This window comes from Necator americanus, chromosome II (assembly GCF_031761385.1).
Source record: "Necator americanus strain Aroian chromosome II, whole genome shotgun sequence".
In the NCBI taxonomy this organism is placed as follows: Eukaryota; Metazoa; Nematoda; class Chromadorea; order Rhabditida; family Ancylostomatidae; genus Necator; species Necator americanus.
In genome coordinates this window covers 21,425,476-21,437,943 of record NC_087372.1, presented here as the reverse complement: position 1 = coordinate 21,437,943, position 12,468 = coordinate 21,425,476, and the positions used below count along the sequence as shown (strand labels likewise).

The window sequence follows — 12,468 nt, the reverse complement described above, 5'->3', positions numbered from 1 at the left end:
GTATGATTAGCGGTAGATGAGCAGAGTCAGTCATTTAGGTGCCAACGAAAGTGAATCTCTTTAGGACACGCACCATCGCTAATTGCTCTGACGAGGCATGACCGGGGCATGCTGAAAATCCCGCCGGGACCCTCTTCACACGCACCCGTCAAATCACTTACAGAGATCAAAATTTGGAAGTGTTCTTTAATGCCTTATGAAAATATCACGGCTGATATTTTAATCACTCTACACTAGTGGCGCAGAGAATAAGTATGATGAAACGATTTCAAGCTGAATGTCAAAATGTGTGATGCTTCGAACAAAATCCAGTTACTATGTTCAAACTTCATAAAAACTTATTATATCTCGAACATTCTGCAGGGATGGTTTTTTTTTTCTTCCATAACCGTGCTTTGGTCGCTGTTCACCTGAAACCGTCAGTAAATGAAGTAAATTCATTTCCACTAATTTGTATTCACTAACTTTACCTAATAATTGCGACATAATTTCACCTATGATTTACCCGTCAATTTTTTCAAATTTAGTTTTAAGTACTTATTTACTCGCATATATCTAATTTTTAATTGCTACGTGAGCGATTGTAGCAGAGAATGAGAGTGGACAGGGTCGTTTCGGGAGGATCTTCTTTCAACTACATGCTTGACCTTTGAAACGAAATTATCTGGTTCTGTTTATTGCAAAATCCACATAGTATGTTGGTAGTTGAATAGACAAGGAAAGACAAGTAATTGGGCAGTACCCACATTAAACACCCGAATAATTTGAGAAATTGAAAAAATGCTCTTGAAAAAAGGTAGCAATATGCCCGAATACATTACCATACTTTAGAAAAAGGCTTTTTGAAGGTCAGCAACTCTTCATAACAGCGCATCGAGTCTCGACCTGAGATGCTTCGCAGAGGATGCAGTGTGCCAGACACCGATCATGAGTGTTGAAAAGTCACACACAAAGCCGCTAGGGCTTTGGAACTGTCTAGAAACTGTATCTGTTTATACTAACCTTGAGACTGAACGTGTTTTGAAATGTTGCCACTTTTTCGGCTAAAAATTCTCATTTGCTATTAGTGCTAAACGAGATATCTCAGATCTCATGTTCGGTTACGGACGGTGAAAGCAGCACAGGAAAAGACGTGTCCATACACAAATATCTCAGCTTGGAGAATGATGCATAAATTTAGATGCTTCTTAGTATTAATAGTTAACTCGGACCTAGTACCTTACAATCAAGGGTATTGCAACCCTTTAAAAACGATAACATATGTTGTGAGTTGATTATATGTTCAATTCCGCTTATGACGGAAGGGATCGGACCTAACTAGAGCCCAGACACTGCAAGATGGAAAACCTGAGAGTTCATAGCACGTTAATACTTTGTTCTCGGAATTTGCACTAGCTTTGTTATCCGACAGTCCCATGCATAAATCAAGGATGCGATCCCGATACTTTTGCAAAATTAAAAAGAGCTGGGGTGGCGCAAAGTATGTGATTCATGAAGTAATATGTCGTTTTCGACTACTCACAGGTGATTTTTATCATCGTTAACGACGATGATCAGCCAGGAGCGCTCAACTAATGCGAACTTTGCTTTTTAGAAATAAACTTATGATGTAACATGGCGCTTCAAAGAATAGTTTCAAACGTTTTTCTCAAAACTTATTTTCTACAACACAATGGTTTCCCAGAATTCGACGAGATGTGCACAATCGCGACCGATTGCATTGATTTTCCGAAGACTGCCACAAGATGCGGGAAACAAAAGTGTCAGGCAATAATATTAGCCCACCAATTAAATAAGGCATATTAGTTATACATTTTTGAAATAAGCTCATAGAATACTTATATAAACCATTGAAGAAAATGTTAAATCTCCTTGATATGAATCACTAGAGAAGATGACGATACAGTAAAGAGAAGATACTGTATCAGAAAAAATTTACTCTTCATGTAGCTCAGATCGTAGATCATTAGCAGCAAACGACCTTTGAGCCGAGTTCATTTTTTTCCGAAATTTACTTTCTTATTAAATAACGCGTAAATGTAGAATAGGTTTTTCTAACAAAACATTCTCAAGAACTGCGGTGGAGGAGTGCTCACCCAAGATTCAGCCTTACGGAATGGTCCCGTGGTCGCCATTCTAACACCTTTAAATTCCCCGGTCGCGTCTCTGAACTATATTGTAAGCAGAGGTTCTTCAGATGCATTCTTTTGCGTTTTCATTTATTTTGTCCAATTCTATCCACCTCTGCAATGGGGGGATGGAGCTGGATAAGAACAAGAATTTTATGTAATATTGAGTTTCAAAAACCAACATTCCGGTCCGCTGTCAATGTCGCTAGTAAGCAGCAGCTCATGATGATGGGATGGGCACGTTTATTAGATGTGACTCTTCCCCGATTAGAGTGTTGGGGGGACGGAGACGTATTCGAGGGACGTCCTGTCCCATCAAATCACACTTGACCTTGGATTAAATAGTGGTTAGCAGCTAACGTAATCTGATGTAAGACTTATCCCTATCAGTATGGTATGGTAACCATATCACCTTATGGTACCATAAATCGGTGAAGGAACTTGCTACTTTGTATGTTTCCAAACTGTAGTGAACTTAAGAGAATACCTATATCGATTCACGTCCGACTGACAATTGAATCGTTTTTTTTTTCAAAATACAGCGACATACAAAACTAACCTGCAGACGTGTGCACCCTCTAATTATCCTAAGCAAGAGACTCCGATCAGAAAACACTGCTCGACTAAGATCCAGATGAGTTAGAATTAATGGGTATTCCAAAGAAACACCGGAAATCGAGGAACGAAAGGGCCAGTCTTCCACCTGAAAACGAAACTTTGAGCCTTTCTTGAGAATAAGCAAACATAAAGCTGCAGAACTGACGAAAAACAAACATTGGTATCAGCCATACGGATGACTTTGAGTCGCCTATTAAGAAAGCAAATAAGGGAGTGATTGAAAACAGTGCGGTTGAACAAATCCACGTGCTCCCAGGTTCGACAACGTGCTCTGAAATCAAAATACAGCTTTTCCTATTGTTTCCTTGAGAAAGTCGTACAGTTACACTTTACCCTTTGGTGAATTTTCATAATGATTAGTATAAAACCTGTCCTCAATTACAGTTTCACAAGGCACGTAACACAAATACTGTAACGCGCTTCAAGCACATCGCTTCTCACTAATTAAGCAGTCTTAACAACTTAGTGCAGTAATTTCTTGTTGATGTCTCCACCTTCCACCGATTATTTTGTAAATGAACCTTGTCGGCGTTGTTAATGGTGAGTGTCATTTGCCCCTCCATCCTAATAGAGTAATAATATGTTCCTAATAAAGTATCTTAGCTGACAACGCACGACCTATTTTCGCGCTTGCCACTATTAGAAGTGGCGTATCAAGAAATTGAAGAATCGATAAGAGTTGGAGGTAGTTCACGAGTTTACTGGGATCAGGCTCAATTTCTCCTAGTAATCCAAAAAAGGTGCGAAAGTGGTGGAAGTTTAAATTTTATTGGTTGGAGAGAAACGGGTGTAGCCCGCCGTTTGAATATTCGACTTGTGACTGCAGTATCGATGACGATCGATGGCTTGAAACCGTCCTACAGCCAATCAATTCTTTCCTCCCTCTGAGGTCGATAAACTGCCACTACACTTCTATGGGTAGTTGAAAACACTGACTAGACACATCGGTCCGCCTTGCTAGTCATTGTAAGGCTGCAGAAGCGTTCATAAACCTCGAATATCTAGAATTTAAGTCGAACGCGTAGGCACTTACCCGAAGGCATTTATCAACGTCCACTACGTTATCTTATCTTTTGTTAGCTGGATTACGGACGTTACACATCGATGGAAGTGTAGCGCTCCCTACCCCTATCTATTCATGGGGGACATCTATATCATTGATTTCGTGATACATTGTCTTTAAGTTGCGACTCCCTTGATGAGTGGTCTGATGTATCACAAGAGTATTATATATTGTGTATATATAATCTATTATATATTGTGTATATATAATCTATTATATATTGTATTTAACACATAGGTATGAAAGCGCAGTAGAGAAGCTGACATTAAATTTCAGTCTGATAAGAATGCTATGCACTTTCTCGTGATAACGTCAAGGTGAACTAGAGTCGAATCGGTCACGATTCGCAGATCATACCGTTGTGAGGGCTGCTCGATAACAATAGCACTGACAATCCTAAAGTCCTCAAGTTAACTCTGCCCTTCGGAGATGCGATGCGAGAGAAACGTACGTGTCAAAGTCTCACTTCTCCTGGACATTAAGTCATGGCCAACCTTACTATTCTAAAGAATCATAATTTCTCATGTCTGATTCATCAGTAAAAGATGTGGATTCCACTGTTTCTACAAAGCAAAAGGAAAATGTCAGATGAGTAATTTATAGAATGTAACATTTAAGACAATCACCACAATATTTATGGAGCAATTTACTTCTAACACATATAAGTTATAAGTTTTCCTATCGTTAAACCGTGCCCAAGACTGGTTAGAGCGGGGTTCTTGTTCGTGGTGCAGCACTAGTCAAGTCTGGAGAATTTCAAAAAAAAAAAAAAAAAAAAAAAAAAGATTATTATACTACATTGGAGGGGAAATAAATTTGTTTCATTCGTTTTGTTTCCAATTATAAGTCAAATTTTCACAAGCAGTTAATTTAACAATTAACTGTAGGAAAAAGAGAAAAGCAGATTTTAGAAGCCGAGAACAACGATTCGAAAAGACTGATTCGCTTTCTAAGTTCTGTAATTTTCTAAGATTAGGTCGCAGTTTCAGGAGAAAAAAGTTGGAGCAAAGTAAGCGTATGTAGAAAGCGAGACTCCACCAATAAAATATCGATGTTCCATCGAAATTTACAAGATTTCCATGTAAACTGGGGACACTGCCGGTAATGGAAAAGCATGGAAAAATCTTGAGTTTTTGGCAAGCCTCTGCTCAATTCGTGTAGGTTTAAGGAAGCGTGGTGCTGCGTGAGCACTTAGTGAACTGGTGAGCACTTAGTGGACCAAGACGTTTTTGCTACTAGGTCTTCGCTACCACTCAGTCTTCCCATCCCATTCCGCAAGTAAATTTGCACGGTCAAAAAAGCCATTCAGTTGTCTAGCGACGCAACAATCATCTATGTAACGACAATACAGCAGTGTTTTGCGATCCGGTATAGGCTTTTGGATTTCTCTTTGCGAAATTTAGGTGCTCTTTATCAGCGTCATGGTCTGCCTAATGCTCGATTCGTGTAGGTTTAAGGAAGCCTGGTGCTGCGTGAGCACTTAGTGAACACTTTGCATCCCAACATCGTTTGAAACGTTCGTATAGAGTCAAAGGACTCAGTGACACATTCGGGCTCGAACGACGTACTAAGAAGTTGCTTGAGGAGGCTGTTTGAACTGCTAAGGTGTGCAGGGAAATATCTGAGCAGCTGTCTCAGGACTATGTCAAGCAGGCAGGAAATTCTATCTGTGGAGCCCCAATACGAGTTACGATAGGTCTCACTTTAAAGTCACGTGGATTATTTGAAGCGAGACAACGAGTTCAGAGTGTTTGCGACATTTGTATATTGCGTTCTGGAGATTTTTTCAAGAAAAAACACGTAGATTCCAAGCTCTCTATTACGAGCCTACGAGAAAATCACAATCTTCGTACACCTGGAAAGATCAAGGTCTTCATTAGTAATAAAAGAGAGGAATGTGTTGTCTTGTCAAAACCAGACATAATGATAACAAGGCAACATCTTCAGGATGACACTCTATATGTTTCATCCCCTGCAAATGAATTTAGAAAGCAATATCTCCCTCATGGTACGAGTTGAAGTTGAAAAAGCGGAAATAGTAGGGCTAACAAAGAACCTTTTTACACATCTCAAGATTGAGTTACCTGTGTGTCCGCTTCTATTACTTTTGATAAAAACTCATAACTTCTCTGAAAATGGTCTCGCTTCAAATAATCCACGTGACTTTAAAGTGAGACCTATCGTAACTCGTATTGGGGCTCCACAGATAGAATTTCCTGCCTGCTTGACATAGTCCTGAGACAGCTGCTCAGATATTTCCCTGCACACCTTAGCAGTTCAAACAGCCTCCTCAAGCAACTTCTTAGTACGTCGTTCGAGCCCGAATGTGTCACTGAGTCCTTTGACTCTATACGAACGTTTCAAACGATGTTGGGATGCAAAGTGTTCACTAAGTACTCACGCAGCACCAGGCTTCCTTAAACCTACACGAATCGAGCATTAGGCAGACCATGACGCTGATAAAGAGCACCTAAATTTCGCAAAAGAGAAATCCAAAAGCCTATACCGGATCGCAAAACACTGCTGTATTGTCGTTACATAGATGATTGTTGCGTCGCTAGACAACTGAATGGCTTTCTTGACCGTGCAAATTTACTTGCGGAATGGGATGGGAAGACTGAGTGGTAGCGAAGACCTAGTAGCAAAAACGTCTTAGTCCACTACCTTTCAACGCATCCCAGCAAAATGAAAAACTCCACTATAGGTAACATATCCAGGACGGGGGCAAGAGTTGCATCGAACAACCAGGAAAACAAACATGGTCTGTAAACCTGGCCCACAATTTGGGTATCTGCAGTGGGTACCCGACTGTAGATTGACACTCCACATACACGGCTCCCCTACCAAAAACCCAACGTCGTGGACCACCGAGAAAAGATTCCGTCCTGCCTGCTTTACATATCTGTTGATATGAACTGAGCGGTACGGAACGGTCTATGCAAAGCGAGTTTACAGAACGACGTAAGGGTTGTAGAGATACCATCAGCGAAGCTCAAGTGTCAGTTGGTACGTAGTCGTGCATATTACCTGTTCTGCACAACCATACATGCGATAGTTGGAGACAGTGCTTCGACCCCTTCACTTCTGGACAGTCGGCGAAAGGAACCCCTTCGCTTTTAGACGTTAGCGAAAGGACCCTTTCAATTTCGGACAGCTGGTGAAGGGATCTTCATCACTTGAACTACACCCCATAAGCTAGGTCGTATTCACCCGGAGGAGGTCCGGGTCCTCCCTATCGCACCTATATGCACAGTCCTAGTTGCGCGGATTCCCCATATGGAAGATAGTGATTGCGTGGTATCAAGGGTGGTGTATCACACATGCAGGTCGTATAGTGACGATTATATAGGGAAAACGGGAAGCTCTGTGTATTCGGGCCAAGGAGCGTCTAGATGGACTATTCTTCGAGCTTAAAATCATAGTGCACATACTACTAGAGGCATTTTGGATAACCGCCAGAAGTTAAAAAATGAACAGAAAGGATGACTGTATTGCGATCACAAACGAACTAGCCCCAAATCAACCTCTGTGCAGGTTTTCATATACGGAGCGTGCCGTCAGGTCCCTATAAAAAAAACCCTGTGATTCATAGTTGTGGTAGTGGACTGTACGTTAACAAGTTTCAGCAGTCAAGCAGCGAACATGGGCACTATCGTCAGTTTTGTTGTATACTGCCTTTAAAATGTTAGCAATTCACTCGTCGAACCTTACCTTTAAGGGTGGCATTAGCAGACGTAGTCTGCAAATATCGCAAAGAAAAAACGAAGCGCCGTCAAGAAATCCAGAAATAAAATTAATCACGGGAGCTAAACTGAACAAGTCATGAGAAACACTCGAGATACGAAATAAAATCAAATAACGTCAGTTAGTGGCATAATTAGTCGTAGAATCAACTCATTTACCTGCGTCAGTGACTGAGCCAACTTTACGCCCCATCAGTACACCGCTCCTATGAGTGTAGACATAGTTACGATTGGGAGGAACCGGACTTTCCTAAGATGAAAGGGTCTGGCTATCGGAGAGCAGATCAAGTGATGAGAATCCTTTCGCCAATCGTCCAAAAGTGAAGGAGTTCCTTTTGTTAACCCTCAAAAGTGAAAGTGTCCCCTCGCTAACCGACCAAAAGTGAAAGGAGTCGGAGCACCGTCTCCGACTATCACATGTTTGATTGCACAGAGTTGCTTCGTTTGGTATTGCTTCTGCGACATGCTCCTGATTCATCTAATTCTTGTATTCTTCGGTAACATTTCACGTTTTTGCTGTGGCTGTTACATACTATGTCCCGAATTCTACATACAGAGAAACAAATATCAGGAACCTCCCTATACAGTGCATATAGGTAATGTTAGCGTGACATGGTCAACCGATACGCCTGAAATGGTCAGGGTGGCCAGCGCAACTACGTTCCGCATATCGTAGTGATGTAGATACTAAGATTTCAGGCGTATCGGTTAATCGCCATTCGGTCGACTAAGTGGCATCCCACAATTCTGAGGGCGTGAACACAACAACAGCGGATAAAGAAGAAGAAAAGCATAGAAGTAAAGCAACTTCGAAGAAATTTTGAACGTACCCAGAAGAGTAAAGGAGTTTGCACGTCGCCATAGCATTGCACAAGTCTCTTTTGTTGAGGTAGGAGAGTATTTCAACAACAATGTTCTCCGGAAGAGGCGACCCACGATTACTTGCGTGGAAATAGTCTGAAATTTCAACATCTCTACGAATATTCAATGTGCATGCTACAAGGAATTTTCGCGATTTTGTTACGATAACTGATGAAGGTAATGCATCTGGTAAGAAGTTGGCTGCACAGTCGACAGTTCGAGACCGCTCTGCATCAACCAATCCTTTCATCTCTCCGGAGCCCACACACTGGTATCAGATACACTGACTTGATATATCTGGTGACCTTCGCAGCCCACTGTACAGGCCAGATGTACGGTCATAAAATTTCTAATTCTGGATTGAAGCTGAACGCTCTGATGCGCCCTTATTGGATCGACACTACAACAAGCACCTCATTCTTTCATTCGATGAAGCGCTATATTTCACGCAGCACATGCAAAAACCACTGAGACTACTCGTAAAAGCTAAGGAAAGGTGAATTCTCACCAACTGAAGGACTGTTGCTGATACGTCGACAGAACTTGAACGCCCCAGGTGTGCGGTAAAATGTGAGGATATCAGGTTTCATCCTGATCCTTAACGAAAGACCAGAACTTGTGTTCATTCCAAAGACTGGGTGAATAATAAGCTATTTGAAAGAAAAAGAACTTGCTGATCCCTGGATCGTACATGTCCACTGCTTCTGTGGCATCTCGAAGTCGCTTTCTGTCATTCAGTAGAGCGAATTCGCTTTCGTCTATAACGCTGTGATCTGAAAAGGAAGGTGAAAAGTCCGAAAATCACTGAAGGAAGAAAAAACAAGAGTTGTGTATTAACAGTTCTCCCAATGGAATATAAGAACTACGGCAATTAATAACGAAGATTTCGAACAGCCTACATAAACTATTAGGACAAAACGAAACGAAAGACAGTCACCTGGAACTTGTTGACTAGGATCCGGAGTGAGGTCAAAGTCAGGCAGGAAGATAACCTCTGGAAAGTCAGCCCTCTGAGACCGATGTCGAAGTGACCTTATTCCCAGAGCTGAAAGATATACTTTAAGAAATCCTTGTACCACTGATTTCTGTCCCAAGCTAAATCTTTGAGGCAAAAGCCAGCGGCACCAAAACTTGCAGACAAAGAAGTTTACGAGTAGATGAACCTTCCGATGGGGACGACGTAGACATGATTGCTTCATCGGTGCCGTAAGTCATGCAGGGATAGGAGGTTCGTACCCTATAAATGAACCCTGAGTCAAGTTGTAAGAGAAATCTGCCGTGACAATTCAAACAACAATCGTAAGGAAGCTAAAGGAACCCAACGAAATTATGAATCAGAACATAGGTATTGTGGTAATGGGTTGGGTTTGAAATAACCACTTCGCGCGCTGCGTACCATAGGCTAGATGGAGCGTAGCAGCTTCCTCGAAAATGTAACATCGTGCTATTCTTTCATCATCTCGTCATATTTCCGGTTGTTCCTCGTATTCGTCACAATTCCAAAGATCAACATTGTGAACTCCTGACCCCTTCCATCCACCCATACACTGATGACAATACTAGCATCAGATGTTTCGTTCATTCCCTTAATTCCTCGCAACATTCTTTCACTTTTTCGCTGAAGATGGACCTTCAGTCGATCCATTAGAATGAATGGAAGGAAGTAATTGGTTGCCAACTTCTTCGCAGATTTAGGACGTAGTACTTGGAGGGAAGAAATCTACGAGACAAGGAGCAGAAAGCATCTCATCTCTTCTTCGCATTTGGTGTTTTCGGGATGTGTTGTTCTCGAACATATCGAAAGCGTGTTCGATCTTCAGCAAGAGGTCGCATAGAAGCAGTCCATTCATTGTTGTGACATATACTGCTAATGTCCTGCCTTAACTGCTTATCGACGAGTCTCTCAAGCTTTCCTACCGCTTCTGATCAGAACTCCCTTCTAGAATCAGGCAACCCCTTCCAGTTTGAGCCATAGGAAGCTTTTGTAAGTCGCCCTTAGCAACGCGATCTGAAGATTTTAGAGAAATATGACCGAAAACACAGGGATGTTTTTTCGTGAACGCTTTAGAGGGTAGGGTGAGGGATTCCCTCGTGGCATTTTTTTTTCAGCATACAGTCTCATCAACAGAACATATCCACAAGGTCAACTAGCTCAGTTTTTGTATTTCTTGGCCAAGGCCGCAAGGAGATCTACTGCATTTACAAATCCAAAGGTTGCGGTTAGTTCCGATAAAAGATTAACAAATTGCAGTTTCGTGCTGTGTCAAGCCAATAATAGCACCTCGTAGGCCAACACCAAGTCAGCTATGCTGGTGCAGCTATATCATTGGGATTCTTCTCAGCTGTTCTTCTCATGACGTCATTGACATCAAAGTTGAGTAGGAAGAGTCCGGCCTCTCGTCTCTTTTAGTTTCCACTTCGAACAACGAAGTATATCCAACCGGTGTTCGAAGCGCAGTAGTGATTTGATTTGTCAGTTTATATCGTCATTTAGAGGAAAGGGCTTCTCTTAGATCCCATCTAGGCGGCGAGGTGCCGAAAAACTACTCAAATAGGCTTCGAACAGCGTGGATCGACCAGAACTGATGTTGACCTGCTCATAGCGAGTGGTTTTTTTTATATTTGATGATTGATTTGAGACAACCTGCTCCAAGAGCTTATACATCACTCGCATCAGTGAAATTATGGATAGTTCTTGAGTTAGTTGTATTCAAGTGGAAGGGAATTACGACAGCGTTTCTCAGATTCGGGTTTCTCAGGTACCGTTCCTTGTATTCAAATTACGAATGCTAGATGAAGGAAGTCTTCCGTCGTAATTTCATCGACTTCGCAAGACTTTCCATTGTTCGTTCTCAAAAGAAATAAGAACTTCCTAGTCGCTGATGGTTTATCTCATTGGAGGTGCACGAGTTCAGCAGAAGGTGGCGCTGGGTGGTTCATCGAGTTGTTCGAATACTCGTTTTAAGGCAGCATATCGTGAATTCAACCGACGATTTAGGGGTCTTTGTGGGATAACACAAAGTTGAGGAAGTAGATTACAGTTGTCGAAGAAAGAACATTGGAAACATTTGGAGTATTTTCAGATAGCGAGCTTCCTCCAAATCCCGGATGTTCAAAAAGTAAAGAAAGAGGCATTTCCATCTGTTATCCGTCCCCTGAATTTTTTCTTTAGTTTTTTTTTCTGGTTTTCTTAACCAAGCGGAACGCCGTACTTAGTATTCGTTTGCGAGTGGAGTGCAAATGCGCTTGAGCGACCTTGTGAGTCTCTCAGCTTCTCCAACGGCAGCCATAGCTACACAGACGCAAGTCAACCAGGCTCGTGCAGATATAGTCGTGTCAGTACCATCTGAAGCTCAATACAGTTGCGTGAGAAGCACGTTTAAAGCGGTGCTGTTATGCTGGCCGTAGCGAAGGACACGGATCGCAGCGATGTGAGGCTGACGAGAGCCCTAATTTGATTTCAAGCGTTCGCTCCGCCGCGCCGCTCTTGCCATAGCTCCGAGCTTGAGGCCCCACTATAGGAATAATGCATCCAACCATACGCCCTGCAGGCGTATGGTTGGGGAGTTCCTTCCATTGTCATGTTCCTTCCATTGTTATGTCGCGAAAATTCTCTATGAATGACAAAATTTTTGTCGTTCAGCACACAACCAGAACCTATAAGTGTGCAGCAAATGGTACACTTGCCTAAATCTGGAATTCGCCAGCCATTATTAGGAGCGTTCCTGCAAACTTACATGAAGGCGATTTCCATACTACAGGGGCGTGGCCAGAGTCACTCCATCTTCAAATGCTGCTTGTAACCTAAACGACAAAGGAAACCCACCAGCAACTGCACTGAAGTTGGTCTTTCTTCTTTGATATGATTGATCGCTTAAGTAGATTGATGAGAAGTGTAGAAAGACAGAAAGAAAAAAATGTCTTGCGTCAACAAAGCGCTTGCAGCCACCTGCGAGTTTACAGTATAGATCAAAACGTTTCGATGTTGAAGAAGTTCTGTAGAACTACCCTACCTCTGTACAATAGTGACCAGAACTTGTCTATCCCAATCCGT

The 12,468-nt window shown here is 42.1% G+C and overlaps 1 protein-coding gene across 3 annotated transcripts in view; it reads right to left on the bottom strand.

Moving 5' to 3' along the window:
* RB195_018887 (uncharacterized protein) overlaps positions 1-12,468 on the bottom strand; it is a gene marked incomplete at both ends in the record, with an annotated part of 28,950 nt that overhangs the window by 15,993 nt on the left and 489 nt on the right. The window contains 8 exons of one of the 3 annotated variants that reach the window (XM_064186509.1): positions 2,689-2,832; positions 2,904-3,018; positions 8,384-8,510; positions 8,923-9,011; positions 9,085-9,187; positions 9,352-9,459; positions 9,578-9,651; positions 12,152-12,168. In XM_064186509.1, the coding sequence (XP_064042389.1) occupies positions 2,689-2,832; positions 2,904-3,018; positions 8,384-8,510; positions 8,923-9,011; positions 9,085-9,187; positions 9,352-9,459; positions 9,578-9,651; positions 12,152-12,168 (777 nt within the window). Of the gene's footprint in view, positions 1-2,688; positions 2,833-2,903; positions 3,019-8,383; positions 8,511-8,922; positions 9,012-9,084; positions 9,188-9,351; positions 9,460-9,577; positions 9,652-12,151; positions 12,169-12,468 lie in introns of those variants that run through there. The other 2 variants (XM_064186508.1, XM_013450133.2) reach the window with 2 other exon arrangements.